Source organism: Camarhynchus parvulus, chromosome 2 (genome assembly GCF_901933205.1).
Source record: "Camarhynchus parvulus chromosome 2, STF_HiC, whole genome shotgun sequence".
NCBI classification, from domain to species: domain Eukaryota; kingdom Metazoa; phylum Chordata; class Aves; order Passeriformes; family Thraupidae; genus Camarhynchus; species Camarhynchus parvulus.
Genome location: NC_044572.1, coordinates 56,054,811 through 56,080,807, shown reverse-complemented (window position 1 = coordinate 56,080,807; position 25,997 = coordinate 56,054,811). Strand labels below are relative to the sequence as shown.

The window sequence follows — 25,997 nt, the reverse complement described above, 5'->3', positions numbered from 1 at the left end:
TTATTCCATATTTCACCTTACAGCTATCCTAGAAAACTTGCAGACTACACCAATCGAATGCCAGACTGAGAAATACATGGACAAAACCCCTTTTAAGTGGCACAAATTACGTGTAAGTCTCATTTATGTCTCTGTATGCAATTACAGAAATAGGCTTGTGTTGGAAGAGTGGGTGCTGAGTTCAGCTTATGTATGAACTTTCTGGTGAAGGGCCAAAGTGAGCAGTGTGTTTTCTCAAGTGCTTTGCTTGTGCACCTCATGAAGTCTCTTTGTATGGAGATTTCCAAGTGAATCCAAAAACAGTATTTTGTGTGTTTTGTCTTTTTCTATTTGAGTCTGTGTATTTTCCTAGGTAGCAGTGGATGTGCTAAGACTGAAGTAATATTAACTGAAGTTATAGTTATACAGTTGTTTGTCTTCTGCTGAGAAGAACCTGGAAGATTCAAACAATAGGGTTCATGGGTTGAATTAGCAGCACTGATCAGTCTGTATGTTAGTTCTTCTGACTGACAGATTTGTACTTGCAACACTGTGGAGATTTGATAGCTAATAAGGCAAGTCAAAATTTTAAGTAATAAAATCAAACAAATGCAAAGCCTATTCTCATGGATTAACTGTGAGCCAGTCTCACATTGTAAGCATTATGGTTATGTGGGATGAATGCCCTGGTAAACTGTGTGTGGTTCATTTAACTAAGCAAGGTTTTGAAGGTGTTGTAATTTACACACACTGAAAACCTATAGCCCTTTCCAGTTGACATTTGTAACTACTGTGTGTCTGGACTTCAGTGAGCAAAAAAATTTGACAGTTATGAAACTGCTTCTCTAGTTCAAAACATCTTTCCCACAGCAGGATTTGGAGATCAATTTTTAGTTGTACCACTGCTAATATTAGACTTTTTGTAGTAATGGATTGGCTCTTTCCTTTTGAGAGGTTTGTTTTAAACCTCCATTGATACAATTTAGCATGTTTATAAGCCTTGAGAAGATTTTTTTGTCCAGTACTTACAGAAAACTCTCAGCAGTTCACTTCATTAATGTCCACTCAAGTGTCTTTTTTCATCAAAAAGCATAAAATGAGAGATTGGGTGAAAATGCAAAAGGGAATAAGTGGTTAGCAATGTACATCTCCATAGATCTTGTACCTTGGAATAAACACTCTCAGTAGCTGAGTACTGTCATATAGACTTGAATATGCAGGACGATAATGCAAAACTAATTAATTTTCCATATCTGTTTGAAAGGTAATTAGCTTATTAATACTGTAGAATGAATATGTACTTCTGAATGATTTTTTTTGTGTATGTGTGTATATGTATATATATGCCATTAGGAGGGGATTTCTTAAAATGTACTTAAGCTATCTGGAGAAATAGTTTATGTTAACTTTTCTCCTTTTACAGGCTAATAACTCTGAGATAGTTAAAAATCATGTAAGCAGAAGTGTAAATAATTCTGTTTTATTTATTATTTTTTCTTTTACTTGGTCTGATTTATTTTCCTGCTTGTGGCTGCTTATTTGTATCACATTTTCATACAGCATTTGTTGCTAGCCATTTTCAAAGTACGCACTTTGGTTTCTGTACTGTGTGAAATTAACTTCTGATTAGGACCATTAGTGTTTTTTTCCACCACTGAGTTTTTTCAGAAACAATGAAATGACCTCTTCATCCCTTGTTTTTAAATCAAGCAGGGGAGAAATAAAGGGAAATATTATAATCTTCATCAACTCAATTGTATTTAAACGCATTCAGAAAGACAAGAGATTTTTTTTTCCAGCAAGAATAGTTTTAATTGTTGTATTGTATTCAATATGAAATTGATCTTTTAGCTTATATTTTTTCCTGTTGCTATGCCATGTAATTTAAAAAACAAATCAGGTGCCACTTCCCAACCCTTTATTACTATGGCTGTAGTACTCCTGGTAAAAGTAGTATTAGTGACATTTATTGAAGTACAGTAGAACCCAGTTGTCTAATTGATGTAGAAATTTCTGCAAATAGGAAGTACAGTCCATTTCAATACTAACCACACTTTATAAGTATACTTTTAGCACAATTTCCGTAAAATAAATAAGACAAAAAAGAAAACTTTTAAAGTCCTTTGGAGTTACCTTTTAACAAAGATGTCAAATCTTGTAGATTTCTAAATAAATTATGGGAGATGTCTATAGTTAACTATCTGCTAGTAGGCAATTGTGATGCAGGTGTTTGATTTGCCACTGTGAAAATGTGGCTAAAATTTAAAAAGGGACAGAAGAAAGGACTTGCAAGATGCACATGGTCTTCACCGATTTATTGTTCAATTTCAGACCAACTCTCTATTGCAATAAATGAGCGTCTGTTTCACAGTGTTAGTCCTGTGTGCATTGCATTTATTTTGTGATGCTGTCCATGGTTCAGTGCTGCAGGCTTCTGCTGGTGCCACTCTGTGCAGGGCGTGAAGAGTTCTGATCCCTGACTACTTATGTAGACAGGAGATGTTCAAAGAGGTTACATTTGTATTAGCAGTATAGTTCATTTCCTTTAGCTGACAATAAATGTTTTTCTACAACCAAGGGTATCTCTGTGTTGTATCCATGCTATTATCTACTCTGTTTCAGTAAAATTAGAATTATTTCTAATTGCTAGAATATATTTGATATTGAGACCAGCTAAAATGTCTAGTGACATGATTGTTTCACCTTTCAGTTCACTGTTCTCCTCCTTAACTAGACAAATTGACTAAAATTAAAAAATCAGAAAAGAGCATATTTCTTAGTTATTTGCATATGAATAATTGGTTTTGACAGCTGCTTATAGTGAAACAAATGTGAAGCAAAATAGTGATATCACTCTCTGATCTTGTTGCTAGTTGGAAGTTTTTAGCAACTTTGTATTACATCTGAATACTTCAGAGTTTCTACTGGTTTCTGTTTCACAAGGTTGATCTTGGTTGTTACACAAGCCAAGATCATTCCTTGACTTTTTCTTCTGTACATATAATAGTTTGTGCACAGCCATTTTGAATTCAGCTTTAATAGCAAGCAATGTTTTTTTCAGCTCTGCCTTTTGTCTTATTGTGTTTTGCATTGACTATTACTTGACCATTAGTGAGCTTCCTGAAATTGTCATTAGTTACTTTCTATGGACCAGTATATTCCAGGAGCAAAGGCTGACATGGATTGACATGCAGAAGAAAGGTCCAATCTGAAACACAGATGTCTATTTGGAAAAGAGAGGAGATGTAAAGCTGCGAGGCTGGGTGATTCACAGAATGCTGTCCCCAGACAGTGGGGCTGGATGCAGCCATGAGATGAGGCTTGGATGAGGCTTTTGCAAGTCTCATTCTGTGACTGCAGCACGCATCCCATCTGTGTTGTGCTAATGGGAGGTGCATCTTTCTGTTCTCTTCCTTCTAACTTTGTGCTGTGCTTGTTCTCCTTTTTTTTATTAACTAAACTGTAAGAAACTGCTTTAACTGTTTGTTGTCTCTGGAATTGCTTCTTGTTTCTCTTCTCTCCTTTGCGTATTGTTTCATGGAATCTGGTCCAGGAAAGAAAACCTCTCTTGCTTTTTTCTGGCAATGTGTCTGCTAATGGAATATTTCTAGTGTCAGCTCTTATTGCTTTATAGCAAAGGTGTGTAAACATCAGCCAAGACAGTTTTGCCTCAGTTGTGACACTACCTAGAATTCAAAATTTTGTTAGCTTTTTTCTAGTGTTTAGGGTAGCTCTGAGGCATGGATAGCACATTCTTACTTGGGAAATCAAAAGTGCCTTTTCTTACATTTAAAGGCCTTCCTCATGGAATGTTATTTTATTCTTAATATTATCATATTTAAAACAAATAAATCAAACTTCTTGTTTCAGCTAAAGGCTAGCAGAAATGATTCTGTCACTTTCTATTCAAGAATTGTATGCACATAATCTTCTGTTAGTTAACAGGTGGTCTAAATTTGTGGTGAAAGTTTAACTTCAGTTCTGATCATTTTCATCTTAACTAGATCTGAGAGAAACTCAGGAGATCCATTCTGAAGGCTTTCCTTTTTCCTTCTTGCCCTGGCAGATTGGTAGGTAAGACTCTATATCCCAGGGCCCAACAAACTTTTTAAAAATTGAAGTGGACTACAAAGCCCTACAGGAACTTGTTTGGGAAGCCTGGCAGTTTTGGCTGAAGTGGAGCTCCCATGAAAGAATCATGGGAGCAGCTTTGCCAGCTGCTAAGAGAGAGAGAGAAAGCAAGCTGGGATTTATAAGTTCTGTGGACACTGCCATTTGCAAGGGTCACATCTGTCTGGATTCCTGCTGTCACATTATGGAGGGGAACGGATCAGGATTTTTATACCACAGTATACAAAACAAAACTAAATTTGCTCTGAAACAAATAGCTGCTTGCAGTAGAAATAAATCTCTTCTGTGGAGTCAACTAAAACAATATTTTAAATTAATATTTATATTTAGTACAGGAATTGATACGTAATAGCACAGAGATACTTTTATTTACAAACCATGAATATTTTCTGCACTTGGAATCATTCTAAAGCCAGAAGTCAAAAGATTATGCAAATTCTGGTTCTCATGCAAAACATCCAAACATGTTTCACTGTGTCAGTAGGAATTATTATGGTGAGCAGTCCAACGATCAATGTAGTTCATTGCCCTTTTTCTGCAGAATGCTGGAGTGTATAGAACAGTTACACTGTGCCTTGGAATAGGTTGGAAAATTTCTTCTGATTCCTGTCCATGGCTCGAGGAATGAAAATACATCACAGATCTGGTTCAAATGCATTCAGGTATCTTGCTGATGAGTCTCTCTCTTTGTATTTTTATTTATGCTGTTTGAATGGTGAACAATCACACAGAAAAAAGAGTTTCATAAGATGATTAAAATCTGTGTAAAACCAATGTAATTGGTTGCTCACCATGCAGATTAGCTAATCAAATACTCTGTTGCTTATAGCACCATTAAAAATGGGCACAAATAAAATACTTATATTCTAAGTAGATACATGTCATTCTTTCAAAATGTTCTGATATTTTTAAGTCATTGATTGATATTTCAGATAGTTGGTTTCTACTCATCCATCCTTATGCCTCTCAATTCTTTCATTCAAGAGGGAGCCCAGGAGAGAAACAGATGAGCTACGTGAATGCATGCCAGATCTTGGAGCTCTGAGTTTGCAGTAGTGCAGTTCCTCAAAGGAACATATATATGGTTGATGTACAGCTGACTCAGCTGTTTAGATTAGCCCAGTCTTTGAAACCAGGTTTTCTTATACTCTGCTGAGATAATTTTTAAGCAGATACTATGACTTTCTACTAATACTATTGTATTGCAGTTCAAGGCCAGCAACTGGGTCTTAGGAAAGGCAACTGCTTGATTTTTCATTTAGCTTCCTTAGTCTATCCTTGATTCTAGTCTCAAAAGGGGTAAGTCATAATCCCACATAGGATTTCTAAGCCCATGTGTGACCCACAGGTCTAGTTTTACTTTGGTATTGGAAACTAGTAGGTAACATATTGATTTACTTACTTTTCCAGAGCTGTGTAGTAACTCGGTGTACTGCAGAAATGCAGATGAATTTGTCTGGGGCAAAACTGAACTCCCTTTTCTGTTGGGGTTTTTCACTAACAGGACGGGACTGCTGGGATACAATCCTTGAGCTTTATTGCAGCATACGCCTCATTACATAGTTAAGACAATAGGAAGATGGCAACTGCTCATATACTGCCAGCAGCAGCCAAAGATTTCTTTGTTACAAAGCATTTAAAAAACTTTCTAGCCAATAGCATATTGCAAAAGCTTACAGACAATTGTGCTAGCCAATCACTAAAAGAACATGTACACCTGCTTCACAGAATGCTTGCTTGTATGCTTTCTATTAACTATACACCATACACCATTATTAAGCTTAAAACCTTCTACTATCTTGCTAAGCATAGCATTGCTTGCACTGTTTTCCTGCAGTCTTAAGGTCTATCTTAGCCAAGCCTAAAACTCAAGCTATTGTTTCATGTCCTTGCTTGCTGTGCTATTATAACTTTTTCTACTTTCAGACTTTGCAGCTGCAGCTAGCTCTTAGGTTTTCTGTTCTTTCTGTTTCTAAGGCCTGCTTTTACAGCCTTCTGGAAATCTTCTTACCTTTACTATTTCCCACATTTCCCTCTCTCGGTACAATTACAAAGTAACTTTCTTAACTTTGCAGTTTATTAACTGTCTTGCATTACATAGCTCAATTATAATACATATTTCTTTTTGCTTGTTTGAGGCACTTCTCTTGCTTATTTTAAGTGTTGCTATTTTACACTACAGCAATTTTAATGCTGTAAAAAATCTGGTCTATTCAAAGAATAGAAGTAAAATCTGGTAGTAGTTACTATTTATTGTTCTAATAAGTCTCGTTTGTTCTTAATTTAAAGCCTTCATTTATGTCTATACTTGCATCTACTATCTCTGTAAGATCTTGAGAACTTTCTGTGATTCTATTTCTTATATCTTTCTCTTGTACAATAAAAACTTCTTTGATAGTTTTGTCTATCATTTGTTGCACATACTGAAGTATATAAGGTACTATTACTAGTATTGCCACTAAAACTAATAACACATATAAATCTATTTTACAAAGTTTCTTTAACTAAGGTGTAAAGCTCTATCTTTTGAACAAATTGTCTATGATCTACTGTCTTCTTTGATTCGAGCTGTTAGATCTTTCAGCTTTTGTATGCTTTTGTGAGTGGATTAAAAATGGTCAGACAGATTCATATAACACAATCCTTCAAATTCCTCACAACCATGTCTATGTGCCAGTAAAAGAAAATCAATTGCTGCTCTATTTTGAAGGGTAGTACGTCAAACACTGCTGACATCTATTAGCATATCACTAATTGCAAAAGTGGCATTGGTTTGTTTACTCAACCAACATCTAACTCAATCTAACCGTTTCACTGCCATGGCAGAAGTAAGTTGCGATAGAAGCAAACCTGCTGAAACTCTTTTCACAGCTTTCTGGGGCCTAAAATCACTGTTTCAATTTTCTTCATATTGATGGGTGAATCTTTTTCCTCTCTGTTTTTTCTTAATGACTGTTTTAGTACTAGGTGCTCGCACAGTAAGTTGTCTAATACTGCATGGACTACATTCAAGGCGTGATGGAATGCTTTGCTAAGCCCTATCTCCACAAATGAACTAATATCCTTTTGGTAATTGTCTTGGATATTGTTCAGCCCCAGAAAGTCCACCCCAACTACCTGAGTAATTACACCAAAAGCTCGAGCTTCTGTAAGCAGGGTAATTGGGAGTGACATTGTATTTTGGGGGATCATTGTCTTGCCAATTGCTATCTGCAAATGTAAGACGGAAACCTATTGTTAAGGAACTAAGAATCTTCAATTCTTGGGGTTCGGAACGTGCTTTAGGAAGTTCTTTAGTCTAAATGTCCCAATTAACTACAGGATTGCTCCCGTTGGCAACTTCACCTGACTTACTATTGTTTTTTGGTCAAGGGATCATAATATATGGGTATCAGCTAATCTTTCACTGGCACACTGACTAGACAGGTTGAAAAAGGCTTTTCTGGGTTTGAATTGGACAGGCATATGGTATCTGAGCCTGCTGCCTTGGCTAAGATCACCCAAACACTTGTTTTTGGTTGTTCTACAGGCAGATCTACACTGCAAGAAGCAATTAAAGCTAGCCAGCACCAGTGTAACACTCGATTTTGCTCTATACCTTTCATAAGCTATTTTTTGGCAAAACATTTTCCCATATATTTCAACTCACAAATTCTGCTTTTGTTCCTTCTTAAAGTTGCCTGAAGACTAAACAACTGTGTTAAAAAGTGTTTTTTTGTATGTTCTTTCTATTTCTAAGGCCTGCTTTTACAGCTTTCTAGAAATCTTCTTACCTTTACTATTTCCCACACCTTCATCCTTTGTCTTTTTCATAATCTTTCTGGTGTCAGAAGCTCTATTACAGAGGATTTTAGCCTATGAACTGTGTAAGCCTAATGAGGTATGTAAGCCTACTGGCTGTAAGCCAAGTTTCCTTATTCTGTTCTTTGGAAAGTTGAAAATCATCATCTACCTGAGATAATGACTTTTTTTACAGATACTTTTTTTTTGCAGGCATCATTTTTTACTTGATTGCCTCAATTTCTTTGAGAAGCCTTCTCAAGCCTTTCAGAATAGGACAGGGGATGCAGATTTAGCAGAAAAGTTATTTCCTATTCCTTCTATTTCTGGACTTGTGGAAAAGTTGTCTCAATGCCGTCTCTGTGCCACATGGTGTGAGATGGCCTATACATGATCTTTGTCATGTTTTTGCTCTGAAGCTGTGAAGCGGCTTAAAGTAACATTATAAAGATATGAGATGCTGTTTGTTGTGTGGGACAAGCACAAGCTTGCTATTTGAAGCAAGCCAGGAAATCCATTAAGAAATTCACCCTCTTTGGTGTCAGAAGAAGGTGAATAAACAGGGCTGATCTCAAAAGTCCACTTTGTTCAATCTGTGCTTTAGTTTAATTGGACTGCTTGGATCACTTTCTACACTTGCACTGAGAGCAGGCTGTACTGGGAAACATATGTCTAGGTACTGTTGTGAGCTGGTGAAAATGATTCAGAATTAAATATGGGACTGTTTCTTAGCTTCTGTATCATGTCGTGGTTGTAAGGGACTCTGGGATGGTGTCATGGTTTGACACTGGCCCAGTGCCAGGCACCCATGAGAGTCACTTGCTCACCCTCCTCTGCCACAGGTGAGCAGAGGAGAAGGAAAAAACGTTGATGAAGGCTTCACAAGTTTAGATAAGGAGTGGGAGAAAACACTTCAAGGACAAAACAGGCTCAACTTAAGGTTGCAAAGTGAAATCTATTACTAACAGAATTAGAGGAAGACAATGAAGAGTAAAATAAGCCCTTAAAACACTGTTTCCACCCAGGCCCTCCCTCCTTCCCGCCAACAGCGCAGGGAGACAGGGCATGGAGATTTTGGTCAGTTCATAACCGAGATTTTCTCCTGCTGCCCTGGGAGAGAAGTCCTTCCCCTGTGAGACTGTGGGGTCTCTCCCATGGGAGACAGTTCTCCGTGAACTCTGGTCTGGGTCCACTCTCACGAGCAGCAGCCTTCTGCACCTGCTGCAGTGTGAGTCCCTCCAATGAGCACAGTCCTTCCAAAACTGCTGTGACATGGGTCACTCTTTCCATGGGGTGCACTCTTCCAGGGACAGGCTGCTGCAGCCTGGAAGCAGGGACCCTCTCTTTCCACTGGGTCTTCCACTGGATCACAGCCTCCTCTAGGCATCCACATGCCTGGAGGACAGGCACGTGCTCTGACGTGTACACCTCCCCCATGGGCTGCGGGTGGATCTCTACATCCTCCATGGACTGCAGGGGGACAACCTGCTTCACCATGGTCTTCACTGCAGCCTGCAGAGGAATCTTAGCTCTAGCGCCTGGAGCACATCTTCTCCCTCCTTCTCCATTGACCTTGGTTTTGCCATGTTGTTTTCCTTCACACGTTCTCACTTCCTCCTCTTCTCTGACTAGGAGCAAAACCTGTGACTTTTCCAGCAGCTTCCCACAGGAGCCATCTTTGTGGCTCCCCTGCTACCAAAAACCAGGCTGTGCAAAACCAATACAGGTGGTTTTGTCTGAGGACTTAATTTTTGAGAAAGTTGGCATCACAGGCTCTGTGATGAGGCCAGTACTAGGTGCAGGAGCCAGTGGCAGTGAAAGAAGGAATAGAGAATGTGTCAAAGGAGAGAGTTGTATGGCTTGAGTTTTTTCTGGAAAAGGGCAATGACCCAGTACCTTGGATGCAATGAATCTGCTTATTAATTCAAATCTGTTACTGGAGAGAAGGTGGTTGTTTGTTGAGAAGCTATTGCCTCTACTTGCTTACTTCATACAAACTCAGGTAAATTTGACCAAATGGTTCCTTGCACTTGCTTATGAAGAGATAACTTCTATGTGGTATTGCTTGGAATATCAAAATTGCTTAAAACTGAATAAATAGCTGAATAGAAGGTGTTTACTTTATTGAAAACTGTTTCTTATATGACTGGTTATACTGTCAGATGTACAGGTTATGGCAGCATTGCGAGGCATTCCCAGGGAAGCAGGGGAACAAGAATCATGGGGAGAAATTAACGGAAGAATAATCTCAGGGTGGTCTGTCCTACTCGCAACATATCAAGCACTAGTTTCACTGAATCTATTGTAGTTGCAACTCTAAATTTTTAGCCAGGTGTGATTAAAACACTCCATATGGAACCACTGTTTTTCCTTGCCCTGCATCTTCTCTACTGCTGTTAGTTGTCAGGAAATGAAAATCATACGTAGTTTTGTGAGATTTTCTGTGTAATTGTCCATTCTGGGATATGCCAGATGGCATTTGCTGTCTTCGAAGGTTAGTCAAATTTTTTGCCATTATCCTTCCAGTGTATAGCAAGCAGAAAACAGTGTTTGTTTGTTTTCACTTGGATGGAGATGATTTGCCTTTAAGGATTGTCTGCCCTATGCTGCTGAATCCTGTTTGGGGAAACGTGTATTCTGATGGTTTGGTGACACAGCATGCATACAGTAAATATATATCTCACTAATGGTTTTTTTTGCTAGTGGTTTGCATTATGTTATTGTTCATATGCTTAAACACTGAATGCTACTAGGATTTATTCCAGTTTATCTGGCACAACAATGTGAAATAGAGAATGATTTTATCACTAACTTTCTTACCAGAGGAAGCTGTTTTAAGTGTCTGATTATTCAGGATACATGACAGTTTAGTCATCAAATTTTTAGTAAATTGAAGAAGTACTTCTAAGCAATGGATACATTTGTCACCAACAAAAACCAAGGAAGTGTAGAGTCCTGCTTCTAATTGCTTTCTATTTACAAAACCAAAACAAAATGCACCAAAAGCTATGTCTTGAATTTCAGTTATAGTTATTTACTTGTTTTGGCACCCATGGTATATTATCTAAAGCCTTTAAAATTCTAAGGGATTGGGTAAAAAGAGGCTGAAAATACCATGAAGTTTCCTCCTCTTCTGTTGTCTAAGTAAAGACAGAAGCTAGTGAAACTGGGACCAAACGCTTAGATGAGGTGCACCTTATGCCATCAGTTGTGCTTTAAAATTTGCCAGAACAGTTAACTTTGAGAAATTCTGAAAGAAAAAGTGTCACTTTCATGCTTATATGTGTCTTAGTTATTCCCAGATTTTGATACTCAGCATCATTTTATGGAAAGTTCTAAGACGTCTTCCATTCAAACACAGTTTATTTGGTTTGGGAATACTTGTGTATAGCCAAAATTGCTAGGGTTTATCAGTTTTTCAGCTCTAACTCTTGATAAATAAGCTTTTATGTGCATGTGTTTGTATATTAAGCATGAATTCAGGGCAGGGAGAGGAAGGAGTACTCTTTCTCTTATTGATTTACTGATGCATGATACTAAATTGAACTTCTGATTTTCTGTATCAAAATATATCTGTATCTAAGTGCTAAATTAAAAAATATACAAAACACATGAATTAAAAAGTACATAAAATAAAATATACACAAGCTAAAAAAGTATATATAGAAATGGCTAAATGTAAATTGAATAATATTATTTATTTTTGTTTAATGTTTGTATAGCAGTAGCTGTCTTTTGGTAGACTTTTTTTCTTTTTAAACCTGTCCTAGAAGGAAGGGATACTGCCCCCTCCAGATGTCTCTTTCTCTCTGTTACATACAGAGCTTGGATGACAATAACACTGGAGCTTAATCTAAGACCACTACAATTAGGTGAGACAAATTCTATTACTATGGTTCATGTGGGAGTATATTTTTACACTTTTTCATTCATAGTTACTATTACTGAAGAAATGGAACTACAAAAGTAAACTACTACACATTCTCAAGAATAAATTCTCAGGAGTCTGATACAGAAGTATATATTTCAATATTGTCATAAGAAAATCAGTGGAGAGGAACTTCTTTTGCAGGTTTATACAATCTCTAATCTTAATACCAAGAAGAGCACTAAAAATGTCACAAAAGACTTTTCTGGCAGTAGTGAGATGGAAAAAGTAGTAGAAAGTTAGACAAAACTTGGGCATAACCACAGTGTTTGCATTCAAAACATAGGGCAATGATCCTCTTGTATCCTCTTGTTGTTATAGTCTTTCGCATCATAAATGAGGAAAAAAGATAGAAACATTGACATCAGTGACAGCAAGTTAAGGTTCTGGATTGATTCTTCTGCTTTCTTTGTTCCAGAATTCCAGCAGTGTTTTAAGAACTCATCTTTCAGTTGTGACAAAGTATCACGGCAAGTATTTCTTTCAAATTTATGTAGCAGCGTTATGTGGTGTGGAGGTGGGCTTAGGCTTTGGTATTTGTGGTTATGATTTCTGTGAGTTCAGTCTTCTGCAAGATATGATCTGCCATGCAAGTTCCATTTTTACAATGCCTTTGTGAGAAAACAACTAGACATATTTACTGAGCTGATCTTCTGATATTTTATTAAGAAGGACAGAGTTGTGTTAAAGTTCCCTCACCTGGAAAAGAAAGAGAAGTATTTGCAGACTAACCCGTGAAATTATTTTAATTACATTCATGTCTGTTGTTTTTTGGGGACTGGTTTTAGATTCACTTCAGTTTTACTCAGAGCAGGCTTAAAGATCTGCAGTGTTTTACAGATTGCTGGTCAAATTTCCAATTTGTAAAGCATTTGCAGAGTTCTACAGAGAGATGTGTACAGACAGAAGTACCTATACATTTCTATTTGACTAACAAATTTGTTGTGCTAGTATTTGTTAAATTGATTGTATTCATTTTCCACATTATTGGTTGCAGAGATTTTTTCACTACAGTTTTGATGTGAAGAATTCTGGTGAAGAACTCCATTTGTGTTCTGAACTGAATACTTTGAGCTCTGTAGGCATTTAGTGAGTTGTAATTGTAATGAAATTATTGGAAACATCTGATGCTTAGCTGTAGGAGTCTAAGTTGCAATTTCTTCTCATTAATATGCTATGTTTCTTCTTGGCTACATTGCTCTAAACTGCCACATCTAATTTCTTCCAGAAGTGCAGACTTTGATCACATTATGGAGGAAGGCTCTGAACTTGACCTCACTTACATCACAGAGCGGATTATTGCTGTATCGTTCCCTGCTGGCTGTTCTGAGGAAGCTTACCTCCACAATCTACAAGAAGTAACACAAATGCTCAAATCAAAACACGGTGATAATTACTTGGTATGTGTAAGATCAGCCATTTGTGACTCATCTTCCTTTGTCATGCAGGAAGACTACTTTATGTCCTCATAAACATTTATAAACTAAAACTCACTCTTTGGGCCATCTTTACAGCCTTGTAAGCAAGTTCAAGATTTCTACTAGTGTTTTAAGCGGCTAGGTATTGAAAACACTTTTTTTGTTGGGGCATTGCAGTCTCGGTGTGGTGATAACATGTAGTCAAATGCTGAAGAATAATTTCACTGACCGTTTTCATTGTCCAAAGCATGCTCTTAAAAGATACCCTGCAATTAGGAGTGTGTTCTTTGTTTGTAGCAGTGAGCTACATCTGGGTTCTCAGGTGGGTATCTGATAGTCTGTCACTGTCATGTCTTCACTTGTGAAGCCAACATTTAAAAGTAGGTTTGCTGTTGCTGTGTTGTGTCCAGCTCTTCCTCATTAACTTGTTTAGGTGCATTTTTCATGCCATTTAATTTTTTATAGGAAATCAAACAAATATATAGTGAGCTCTCTGTGCAGATTTCTTTTTAAATGTTGACAAAAAGCTGTTAATCTCCTGTGCTGTTTACTGGCTACTGCCATGGCATGTATTGTCTCAGCTTGTTCTATGAGGGTGAATTTGAAGCAAGGCCGATATTTTATTTACTTTTTTTCTTGTACTGTCTTTTTAGGTATTGTGTGTTAATTGTTAGAAATAAATCCATGACTTCAGGAACATGAACTTCACTCACAGTAGAAATTAGTTGCTGGAGAGATTCCACACATGATTTAAACACATTATCTTCTTCTCACAAACTGAGATGCCACAGGTGCATTATAAACCAGACTGAACTTGTGATGTGGACTGAAGTCCTCAGCATGCTGCCTTGCTGCCCTTGGCTTCCCTTCCATCAGGCACTGGTAGCTTATAAGGCACATGATAGTAATAGTGTGAAGGTGACCTGTGTGTAAAGCTTTATAGGTTCAAATTCACCTGTTCTCTGGCCATTTCCATGCAATAACAGTGTAAGCTTGTAGTCTCTCCACTACACTTAATCTCACTTAATACTTGACTGTATTACAAAAATCTGATGTATGGTAAATCTGGTTTAGTGTCTCAGAAGAATTGTAGTCTCTGCCTCTGAAAGGGATTGTAGTCAGTTTCTCCTGCAAAGTTGGGATTTTTTAATTTTTTGTTTTAGTTCTGTTCTATTTATTAATTTATTTTCTAATGGGTACTTTGGAAATCAGCTGTCTTGATAAAAAGAAAGCTTTATGCCATCTATTCCAAATGTGTTTCTGCAAATTTGCAAAATAACCTGACAAAGCACAGCCAGGTTGTAGATTCAGAGGGCTTGTTTTTAAACTACCTTTTGTTTCTCATGTTTTGAATACCTTTTCAGCCTACTCAAGAGGCACATGTGAAGCAGCAAAATAAAAAAAACCCAAAACCTCCATGAAATGGTATGCAACTCAGCAGTCCTGCTGAAGTTGATGGGAACAATTCTACTCTTCTATTGGGTCAGGGTCTCAGATAACAGAACATATACTACAACATTTGTCATTTTTTTCTAGTTGTTTTCCTTTCACTACAGTGAAGGGAGTGAACACATTGTTTCCCGTTTGATTCCTGTTTGTTGTGAAGAATATGAAAAAATCCCCCTAAGTATCTAATTTTCTTTAACAGTAGAGGATTATACTTTGACATAAGTATAATCTGAGACCAGAGATTGAAGTCTGTTGATAGCTTACAGTGAATTTTTTCTCTGCTTTGATGTCCTAAAAAACCATATTCCCTGTAGGCTTTGGTTCCCAGAAGAAACATGACTTTTCCAACAGATGAAAATTAGAAACTGAAGTTAATGGTCCTCTTTCTTGTACCAAAATATAAGTAAGTGGACCTAAGATATGCCAGAGATTGACCAAAAGGGATGCAGTTAATCTTCCACTATGTTATGGTTTAATCCCAACCAGTAATTTAGCCCCACACAGCTGCTCCCTTGCTTTCTCACCAGTGGAATGGGGGAGAGAATCAGTAGAGTAAAAGTGAGAAAATACATAGGATGAGTTTAACAGGTTAAACAAAAGCTTTACACACGAGCAAAGCAAGACAAGGAATTATTAATTGCTTTCTATGGGCAGGCAGATGTTCAACAATCCTCAGGACAGCCGGGCTTCATAAGCCAAAATGATGACTTGGGAAGCCAAACACCACCACTCTGAATGTCACCACTCCCTCCTTCCTTTGGCTTATATGCTGAGCATGTTATATGGTATAGAAAATCCCTTTGGTGTGTTGAGATCACCTGTCTTGGCTCTGTCCTTTCTCAGCTTCTGATGCATCCCCAGCCCACTCACTGGTGGGGTGGTATGAAGGCTCTTGGAAAGAAAAAAATTTCTTGAAAAAGAAAAGCTCTTGACACTGTGTAAGCACTGCTCAACAATACTGAAAACATCCCTGTTTTATCAACACCATTTTCAACAAAAATCCAAAACACAGTCCCATATGAGGTACTGTGAAGAAAATTAACTCTACCCCAGCCAAAAACAACACACAATGGCATCTATTTATACCATATACTTCTCTTCAAAGGCTTCTATGATGTCTTGCTTTGTTGTATGTGAAATGTTGGTTCCTGCACCTTCTCGTTTCTATTCTGTGCTGTTGGAATTCCTGGAGTATCTCAATGTGATCACTGTAGCTTGATGGGGACTTGGGTTTGGTGTCTGACCCAGCAGTTACAGATACCCATCATGAACAGGACTGTATCCTGACACAGGAATTCTTAATTGTTCTTAAATATAAATACAATAAGAAAGATGAATAAAAAAGTTTTTGTCAAATACCCCTTCTTTTTCTGTGGAAAATTTTAGGTAATTGATTTCTTAATATAGCTTTAGCACTCATTTTAAGAATGCAGTATTGAGACCTACACCTCTTTGTTACTTTGTTTTCCAACTAGGAAAGCTAATAGAAAATTACAAAAAAAATTATGTCATTTTATAGAAGACAATGTTCATTTAATTCCTGTTTTACTATTGGTATTTCAGGAAGGATAAGTACAGTGATGTAGTTGCTTTAACCTGTTCAGTTTTTGACTTCTTTGCTTAGACAGCTGATGACAGTGCTGGTTAATGCAAAAGGGTAATACTTTAGAAGAGTGTTACACTTTAGAAAACAGTTCTTAAATTGTCCTTGGGTAGTACTAAACTATATAAGGGACTTGCCTCATATTTGCTCTTTCTCATGTTTATGACCTATTTATTCCATTCTCTCACTGTAATTAATGAGACTTTTTCAATGATTATGCCATCTGTACACAACTCGGCATGTAAAATAGCCACGCTGTGAAGGAGAATCTGCCTCATTAGCATTGTTTCAGTTCTTGAGTAATGGTATTTCAACTTTTTGTTATTGATCAATACTATGATGACTTGGGAAGCCAAACACCACCACTTAAGTGCCAATTTAAGGCACTTTCTAATGAAAGAGTCAATTTTTCTTGTATATGCTGCTTTCTTTTCTTCATTTTGCAGTCTATCTTTTCATTTATTCCTTATTAAACAGTAAGTAGAGGGTAACTTGCTATTTAGTGGGTTAACAGAAGAATTGGAAGATCTCATAGTCTAAGTTACAGTTAAATAGGTATGTCATATCTTCCCTGCAAAGTTTTGACAGACCAATACTTGTCAGGAATGCAAATTCAAATATTTAACAGTGTACCACCCTCCCAGACTTCTTATTATTAATTCTTATGGTCAGCATTATATTTCATGGTAGCCAGGTCTCTCAGTATAACTCTGACTCAAAGCCATATGAAATAAATAAGATGTAGTAGAATGTTAATTGTCCTTTTTCAAAATGTGCATTTAAGTTTAGCTTTAGTTTCATTGTAAAATAACTGAATATCTAAAATACATTTGCTAGTGCTACCTAATGTCAAATGTTAAGCCATATCATTGTAGTTTCTGGTAATTTTTGTGTTTCAAATACATCTACTTACTACATAAATTATAGATTCTTGATGGTTAATATTTTTTTCTTTCTTTCTGAACAGGTATTAAACGTCTCTGAAAAGAGGTGTGACCTTGGCAAGCTTAACCCAAAGGTATGGACTGTCTTCAGTAACATAGCTTTCTAGTGTTAAATACAACTTAAATGGCCTGATAAACCCTGAAGCTATGCAAGTGTTGATATACAGAGTAAGAGAAGAAGTTTTGGAAGATACTAAAACATCCCACATACATCCCTTTTTATTTTTTCTCAAGTTCTGTTTTGTGTCTGGTAGATCTGTGTTTTACACAGCTATTCCTGTTATTTTCTTAGACTTCACACACAGGACCATAAGCCTGTTGTGACTTCTGAAAAACTTCTCTTGGGTGAAACAAATTTTACTTCAAGTATACTTTTTTGTGCAGTCACAGGATATTGGAGCTGTATACTGTAACGTACAGTTAGCTGAAGCTAGTGAACTTGATTCAGATAAGGACTTCCCTTTTGTACTCTCTTTGAGTAGTTGCTTCTCTGCACAATAGAGTCAAAGAATTTCATAATGATTGACATCTGACTCTTGTTCCTTCTGACAAATTGATGTGTTTGTTTGTTGTAAGAAATGGTGTGCAGGTACACTTCAGCATCTGTTATAAGGCCAGATAGAGTGGCACAGATGTGTATTTACAGCAGTAGATTTACAGAGATAAGCTACCTGAGGAAAGTACTAAAACCTCTCTCAAGTTTAACTTTTTACATGCTTTACTGATCATGAAGGATGGATTTTTTAATATTAGGCATATGTTGAATGCATAATATCTATGTATTGCATATGTTTTGTTAGTAAATATGCATATAATAAAAATAGGCTTAGTAAACTGTATTATGTAGTGAATAGAAAATCTGAACAACATTTTTACATGCTGTAATCATGTTGCACATGAAGGAAATAAATTGAAAATAAAATTAAAGCCATCAAAAATTATTATTTGCTCTAATTCTATTTGAATTTACTGGTATAAAATACCAGAAATTCTAAATGAAAAATCATGTAAGAAATCAAGACCTTCAGAAATGTTGTCACTTCTAAGTGGTTGGTGAGATTGGGATGGGGTGAGGAGGGGGAGGAGGAAGTTTTATGTTTATTTGTTTTTATAAAAGTACTAGTATCTTAAAAAAACACAAATTCCCTCTTCCCCTTTAGAGACCCATAAGCATCATGACAATTGAATTGCATGATTATCTGAGATGGGAAAAGTTGTGAAGACTTTCAACCATGACATTTATTTGAATCCAGATTTTAGTATGTGATACTTGGGTCAAGCTGTCTCTCGTAAATGTTACTTGTTTAATTGCAGATTATGGATGTGGGGTGGCCTGATTTCCATGCTCCACTTCTTGATAAGGTGTGCACCATCTGCAAGGCTATGGAGTCCTGGCTGGACAATGATCCTCAACACGTGGTGGTGATCCATTGCAGAGTAAGTGCTGTGGATGAGTGTGTATTAATTTTCAAAAAACTTGTCCTTTACTCTTCTTGTTTAAAAAAATAAAAAGTTTTCAGTGTTGGCAACAGTGCCAGATGTTCTGTTGATGTAAATAAGCTTAAATCCATTCATCTTCCATGCTTGTTAAAGATTTCTTTTTTATGACTTATGTCCTAGCCCTTGCTGCAGGTATAGCATGAACCCATGTTACTTCATCCTTCAAAGATCACTGTTACTTCTGTAAATGTATTTAGAAGCTTGAGGTTTTTCCAGCTTGATGGAAAACTCTCCATGTTCTGTGACACTCATGAATTTTGTTGCTGGAAAAAGATAGGCACTGTATCACACATTATCTATTTAGACTGTGTGTGCTTGTAGGAAATGAGGTCATTAAGGACCTTCTGGATACTTTTGAAAGGTTTTAGTTGACAACATCATTGCAGTGCCTTAGAGTAAAGCTACCATTGTGCTGTGTTGCTTCCTCCTGCTTGCTCACAATAAACAGAAATAAAGAAAAACCTTAGTTAAATTTGGATAAAATTAATTCAGAACTGGATTGGTAGCTGCGCTCATGACACTTGATGCAAACTTATCTCTGTTTCACTGGCAGATGTTATTCTAAACAAAATGATGGTGAAAATGGGATGGAAACTTCAAATCCGGTTGTGTAGTCTCCAGTCCCAAATTCTTCCAGGCAGAATGTTATTGTATGAAGCACTTGAAATCTTACTAGTTGCAGGAATGCAGCCAGGAAAATGGTCCATACTTGGGACAAAAGGGAGCAAAGTATTTCTAGGTACACAGTCATATACAAATTGATAATGCATGTTTTTGATTAATGCCTTTTGCTAATATAGGTTTCCAGCCACAGAGATAGATACAGCCACCTACTATTAACTGAGAGACTGAAAATGTTTTGAAATCTGTGAGAATTACTGCATGTTAAATTTTACTGCATTTGTCATGTAAATTATTTAAAAATACTTTAGAACATTTTTAAAATTATCCAAAGAAAATCAGTTTCTATAAATCTCAGGTGTTGGGGAGGTAAACATGTGAAAACATGCCAGAAAGGCCTAATCTTTCTAAAATAGGTATTTTATATAGCATTTCATCTTGGGAATTGCAGCATTGTCTAGACTTGTTGTGAATGATCACTAAAAAAATAATACAAAATTAGAGTAATTCATACAATTTTTTTTTCCCAGTTGATTCCTCTTAAGTGGTAAGATTTGAGAGGCATGCACAGAGAAATCCTACTTAGTGTTTTTTATGTCATTTGTCAGCCAGCTTACATTGACAGATAAGCTGCTACCCATTATTTCCACCTTTCCATCAACTCAGGGTACATGAGAAAGGACTCTGAATCTCTTGTCTTGAAATTGTATTTAGTATGGGTCTTAAATATAATAATGCCCAATAATGTAATACATAAGTTATGATTCCCTTTTTCCTAATACAGGGAGGAAAAGGAAGGATAGGTGTAGTCATATCATCATATATGCACTTTACCAATGTTTCTGCAAGGTAAGTATGAATAATGCATGTTGTGTGTTTTTTTTCCAATAAACATTGGGAAAAATGCTTTTTAGTTGATTACTGTCTGTCAGCTTACTGTTTTGTCAGGTTTTCTTCTCAAAGAGTTTTGAAGCATGTCTTTCTTAACAGAGTCTGCTTTCATGATAGTTTTCGTGTAATCCTGATTCCATTAGGAGACTGGATTAGGTGACAGCCTAAGGTCCCTTTGAAACTGAGATTTTATTGGTTTGCAGAAAACTTTTCCGAAGGATGTTTTCAGATGAATGATAGAATGTGCAAGAGACCATTTTTATGTCATGGTACTATCTTTATTCTGTTAAACCTCTCTGTTTGCCACATCCATCAAGTAGCCTCTTGAATTGGTGAGAAATTATTTCTTAAGTACTTGAGAAAAACTGTTATTAAAATTTGGAAAGAGTGTTTGAATAGGGAACTCCTAGACATTGATCCAAGTGCAGAATGAAGTGTAAGGAATAATCTAGACTTGAGTTTGCGGTCAGTTCAAACAGTAGGTGTCTGATTACTTATTTTTAATTGTTTCTTTTGGAGTACTCAAATTATGAAATGACAATTGACAGTTTATATTAAAAAAAGATACAATTTGATAAATGGTCTCAAAAAGGATGAAATGCATTTTGGATATTTTTGTTGGGATTCTAATCACATTGTTTTCCTTTGGGGTTTTTAAAATTTATACACATACATAAATGTATGTATATACATTTTGTATACATACATAAATATATTAAAATAAGAATACATTCTAAATGTCATGGTTAAATCAAATTTGGTCCTGAATTCACACCAGCATGTCAGTAATAGATTTTATCCACTACTATAGACAGAGTCTTGAATCACTAGAGGTTAATGGTGAATTATTCATGGATGTCAGGCAAACTAGAATCCTGGAAAATAATCTGTGTTCATTGGGGTAAACCAAATTTATAAGTAATTATGGACCAAGAAACTAAGTGCATTGTGTACACCAATATGTGCTGAAAAAACCACTTGCTTCAGTGATTGCCACAATTTCATATTTTGTTGAGACGTACTGTGAATGGCAAAAACTGTCAAGTGAAGGTAGTACAGTTGTTATGGTGTGATTTCAGTGCTGCAGTATTATGTCATCCTTAAAGGTGGTACCTGGCTATAAATATATTTTAATAACACCATTGCAGTCACATTCAGATGGTGTTTTGTTAAGCCCATCAATGAAAGGTATCACCTTTTACCCCAAACAAATTCAGGATTCCTCCAGTGAAGTTGCAGGAGAGGAGTGAGCTTGGAAGCCCTCTTTAACTTTCTGGATATCTGGCAGCTGCTATCCAAAGCTTAACTTTTCTGTGTAAGGATGAGATTGGGGGTTTCCCTGCTAGGATTTGTATATCCCTAGCGTTATCAAGACTCTTGAAAATGGTACACAGCAATCTTGCAGAAGCAGAAATTACTGCAGATGCTGCTGTTAAGGGTGCCATCTACTGTGTCTGAATTGTTACTTGGAAGACCTTAAAGATGTTGGCCTTAAAGAAAGTTCATACTTGTCAGCATGCATAGGTGTCCTGGTTCTGGCCAGGACAGGGTTAATTGTTTTCAGTATGCTTGAGGGGGCATGGCCAGTACCCAGAGGTTATTCTAGGCCACCTCGTATCATTGCCAGGCTTGGGGGGAAAGGGATCCTTCAAGGGAAAAGGGGTCCCTTTGAGTTGAGAAAGTGTGGCAGACAGAGCCATCCAGCATTGTCTGTTGTTGGGAGTTTTCCACAGTGAGCGATACTGTTTCCTTTCTTCTACCCTCTGTCATTAGTATTGTTGTTACTATTCATTTTCTTATCTCATTCCTGTGTCCAGTAAATTGTTCTTATTCATAGACCAAAACCTGTGATCTTTGCCATTGTGCCTCCAATTCTCCTCTCCATCCCACTGCAGGGAAGGGGAAAGGAGGGAGGGAACAAGCAGCAGTGTGGTTTGGAGAGCATCAGTAGGAGCACTAAATTAGGGAATTCCGTTCCTGAAGCACAACAACATGCCAAAGAAATCTAGGCTGAATGAAATCCTGTGAATTTATGCGTAGCACCTTTGCTGTAAAGACACACTAAGAATTAGGGTTGGAATTGTTCAGTCTGAAAGAAGAGTAGGCTCCAAGGAGACTCTCTGGTGGTCCTCCAGTACCTGAAGGAGGCCTACAAGATGGCTGAAGTGGGACTTTTTCAAAGTAAGGCAGTGATAGGACAAGTGGGGGATGGCTATAGACTGAAGGAGAGTAGATTTAGATTAGATATTAAATATAAATTCTCTAATGTTAGCGTGGTGAGACACTGGAACAGGTTGTCCAGAAAAGTTGTGGATGCCATATTTCTGGAAGTGCTCAAGGCCAGGTTGGATGGGGTTTTGAGTAGCCTAGTCTGGTGAAAGGTGTTCTGCCCGTGGCAAGAGAGTTGGAACAAGATGATCTTTAAGGTTGTTTCCAAGCTAAACGATTGTATGATTCTATGAAAAATCTTTATTGATGCCACCTCCCTTTAGTTATATGTTGTAATATCAAATTTTCTTATTTAGGAAGGAATAATGTGTCATCAATTTAATGAGGTCAAACAGAGCTCTTTGCAATTTTTGGCAAACTCTATTTTAACAAGCAAAGTGCTAGCAGTTTTTGGTCAGTTACGAAGAGGCTGCCTAAATTCTGGATGGTAGTGTGGGTGAAGATGAATGAAGATATATGATGGATTGGGTGAGAAAGAGGATTTGGGTCAAGAATATCATAAGTACACACTATGTGATTTTTAGCACCCATGAAGAAAAGGCTTGACTTCGTAGCCTGATCCAGCACCCAGTCAAGACAATTGGCATCTTCTGATTAATTTTTGGAAAAGGCATAAATTTCATTTTTATCCTGATATGCATATATGTACTTTGCAGGTTTTTTTTCCTCTGAACTCATTTAGGTTGAGCTAGTTGTGGAATTTAAAAGTTGAGATACTGGTAATGTCTTGGTTTAGGGCAGATTTGAGAGAGAACCTCCAAAAGGGGGCCCCCCAGAAAGCAAACCTACATGGCCCCTCCTCCCAACCAGTTTGGGAAGAATTTTCTTGGTGAGAAGTGGAAAAAAAACCTGTTTATTTAACAGGCAAAGCACTCCGCAGCGCAAAAAATGAACAATACCAGATGACAAAACTCATTCGCTGCTCTGAAGAGATGACAAATTCAGAAAGTCTCTCCTGTGAGTGGTCACTCTTTTATCAATCCCTGCGGCACTGGGAAAGGCCACTGCCCAGATCAGGCTCCCATAGGCCACAAAGTGCAAGCTCTCGGTGCTCCCCAGGTCCCCAGTCTAGAGCAGGTTGGAACAGTTCCAAGAAAAGGGAAAGAAAAAAAGCAGTCCAGGGAAAACTGCCTTAGCTAGCTAAGCCAACTGAAAAGCAAAGGAGCGCTCTGTTGTGCTCTGTCAGTGCACAGGGAACACAGTGGAGGAGTGAGAGTAGGTTGATAATAAAACTCTGTGCTGCTTCTTCTCCCTGCCTTGGCTCTCAGAGCCAGTCTTGAAGGCACAGAATATAATATCCAGCATAAACAGAACACCTGACTGGGGATACAAGCATCATAATGTCACCCTAGGACAGGTGCATTCTTATATTTTGGAACTTCCAGATCTTTTATGTTCTGATGCAAATTAAAACTGTGAACTATATCTGTTATGAGACACATTGTTTTTATCTGGAATAGATATAAAAAAATCACCATAGCATGTTACTTGGCATATGTGATAAAAAACATTCTTACTGATTTTTGGCGCTTCTTTTTCCTTTTTTCTGTAACCTCTTGCCTTCCTTCACCCAAAGAAGACCCACATAAGAGCCATTCTGGATAAAAAATAGAAGAAAATGTATTTTTTGGAATATGTTGCTTCTTGATTGTGTGTTTGAAGAGTTTATGGTTTTCTGATGTAAAATAGTTCTTTTTCAAAGACAGTCTCTTCTTGATGGCTCATGGTACAGGAAACAAAGGCTGAATGAATTACTGACTGCTTAAATTAACCTCTATCCTGGTACTACAGTTCTTTCTGAAAAAGAAAATGAATTTGTATTTTATAGAGAGAACTCCCAGTGGCACATTCAAAAAATTATGGCAAGTATCCTTCTTTGGGAGCCTGAGCTGTTTGGTTCTGCCAAAATTTTTTGCATTCTGATTTCAATGTATTCTTGTTGGAAGTATGCAATTCAGTTTATTGAATAAGGATGTAGGTGCTTTGCTCAGGAAGGAAACTATCTTAAGGTGTTGAATGAGAAGGTGTCAGTGGAATAAACATCATTGTCCGCAATATCCAAATTATTAGAGTTGCTAGTTAGGTGCTTGTTTTTTTATTTTTCTTAACTTCCCTCATTTTTTTCTTCCAAATATTTTTGCATATTTCAAGCAGTAGCCTGCTGAATTTTTGAGATAACACTGAAGCAGAATAACATGTGTCTCTTTCTTGACAGTGCTGATCAGGCTCTAGACAGATTTGCTATGAAGAAATTCTTTGATGATAAAGTTTCAGCTTTAATGCAGCCGTCCCAAAGAAGGTATTCAATTTGTTTCTAATTTCTATCAATAGGAAATGTCAAAATTATCTTCTGCATCCATCCCTTAGTCCCTTTCCAGCTATGTGGAGACTATTTCCACCAGATCCTCCAGTGCTTCCTGAATTTTTAGCACTTTATCTTATATTAATATTCCTTGATTGATGAGATCTCTCCTTCAGTTCCTGCATGTGTTCCCAGACAGACAAGACCTTTTTTACCAAACTGTTATCTAAATGGGTTCTCACTGCATTGTTTATTAACAAAGAGATGTCACAATCTTGATTTTTCCAAGATAATAATAAACGAATTTTTCTGTGGTATAATAATGAGTATATGAAGTATGCTGATTAGTGTGCAATTAAGATCTTTTTACTACTTGTTTAGAGGATCTGCAGATTATGCACTTGCCCCATGTCCATGCTAGTTGATGTTTGTCAAAGCATGCAATATTCATTATGTTTATCTGGATGTGTTATCTTTTCAGTGTGTCTGTATGACAAAGGTTGAATTAGGATTCAAAGTAATAAGCACTTTGGAAAGTGAATAGTTCTGGGGTTCACTATGTACTATGACAGGTAATTGAAGAATTCAGTACCAAAAGAGACTGATACCCATCAGACAAATTATTGTGATATAAGTGAATCTCTTTTAGAAATGTAAAATATCACCTGGGTTTGATTTGGTAATTACTGGTTTGGTTTTTTTTTTTGTCTTAATCCATGTGCATGCAGTAGGTAGTTTAGAAGTTGTTTAAAGTATAAGAATTTGCTAGTAATTAAAACAGAAAAACCAATAGTAACAACTAATGTAAGGTGTTTGGTTCTGTTCATCTCTAAATAAAAACTTACCAGTTACTTTTTTAACCCATTAGGTGACATGCACAGCTCCTTTTAACTTGAACAATAGTAACACAACATTCCATTAGACTTGAAAGAAACTTTTCATTAGTAGAAGTTGACTGGCCTTTTTTTTTGTTTCCGTTTTGTACTTGCATATATGTGTATATGTGTATCACATTTCAATAATAAGGATTTGAGAATGTTGCCTACCAGACAGAGAAGTGTGAACCATAGCAGCAAAAGAGATATTGTTAATCTTCCCATTCAGAAGCCCTAGACAGCAGGCATATTTCAGTGAGAGCTAGGAACCTCCACAACAGCCTCTAAGTTGTGTATCAGGGCAGTTTTCCAACCATATTGATGGGAAGTTTCAGTAGCTACTAACT

At 37.0% G+C, this 25,997-nt stretch overlaps 1 protein-coding gene across 14 annotated transcripts in view; it reads left to right on the top strand.

Annotated features, from left to right (window-relative positions):
- The window catches only part of TNS3 (tensin 3), a 197,588-nt gene that overhangs the window by 65,363 nt on the left and 106,228 nt on the right, over positions 1-25,997 (top strand). For 7 of the 14 annotated variants that reach the window (XM_030971037.1, XM_030971034.1, XM_030971038.1 and 4 more), the window contains 7 exons: positions 11,713-11,762; positions 12,237-12,288; positions 13,047-13,218; positions 17,256-17,306; positions 18,547-18,669; positions 20,138-20,202; positions 24,689-24,772. In XM_030971037.1, the coding sequence (XP_030826897.1) occupies positions 11,720-11,762; positions 12,237-12,288; positions 13,047-13,218; positions 17,256-17,306; positions 18,547-18,669; positions 20,138-20,202; positions 24,689-24,772 (590 nt within the window). In that variant the 5' untranslated portion in view covers positions 11,713-11,719. Of the gene's footprint in view, positions 1-91; positions 113-11,696; positions 11,763-12,236; positions 12,289-13,046; positions 13,219-17,255; positions 17,307-18,546; positions 18,670-20,137; positions 20,203-24,688; positions 24,773-25,997 lie in introns of those variants that run through there. The other 7 variants (XM_030971044.1, XM_030971040.1, XM_030971041.1 and 4 more) reach the window with 3 other exon arrangements.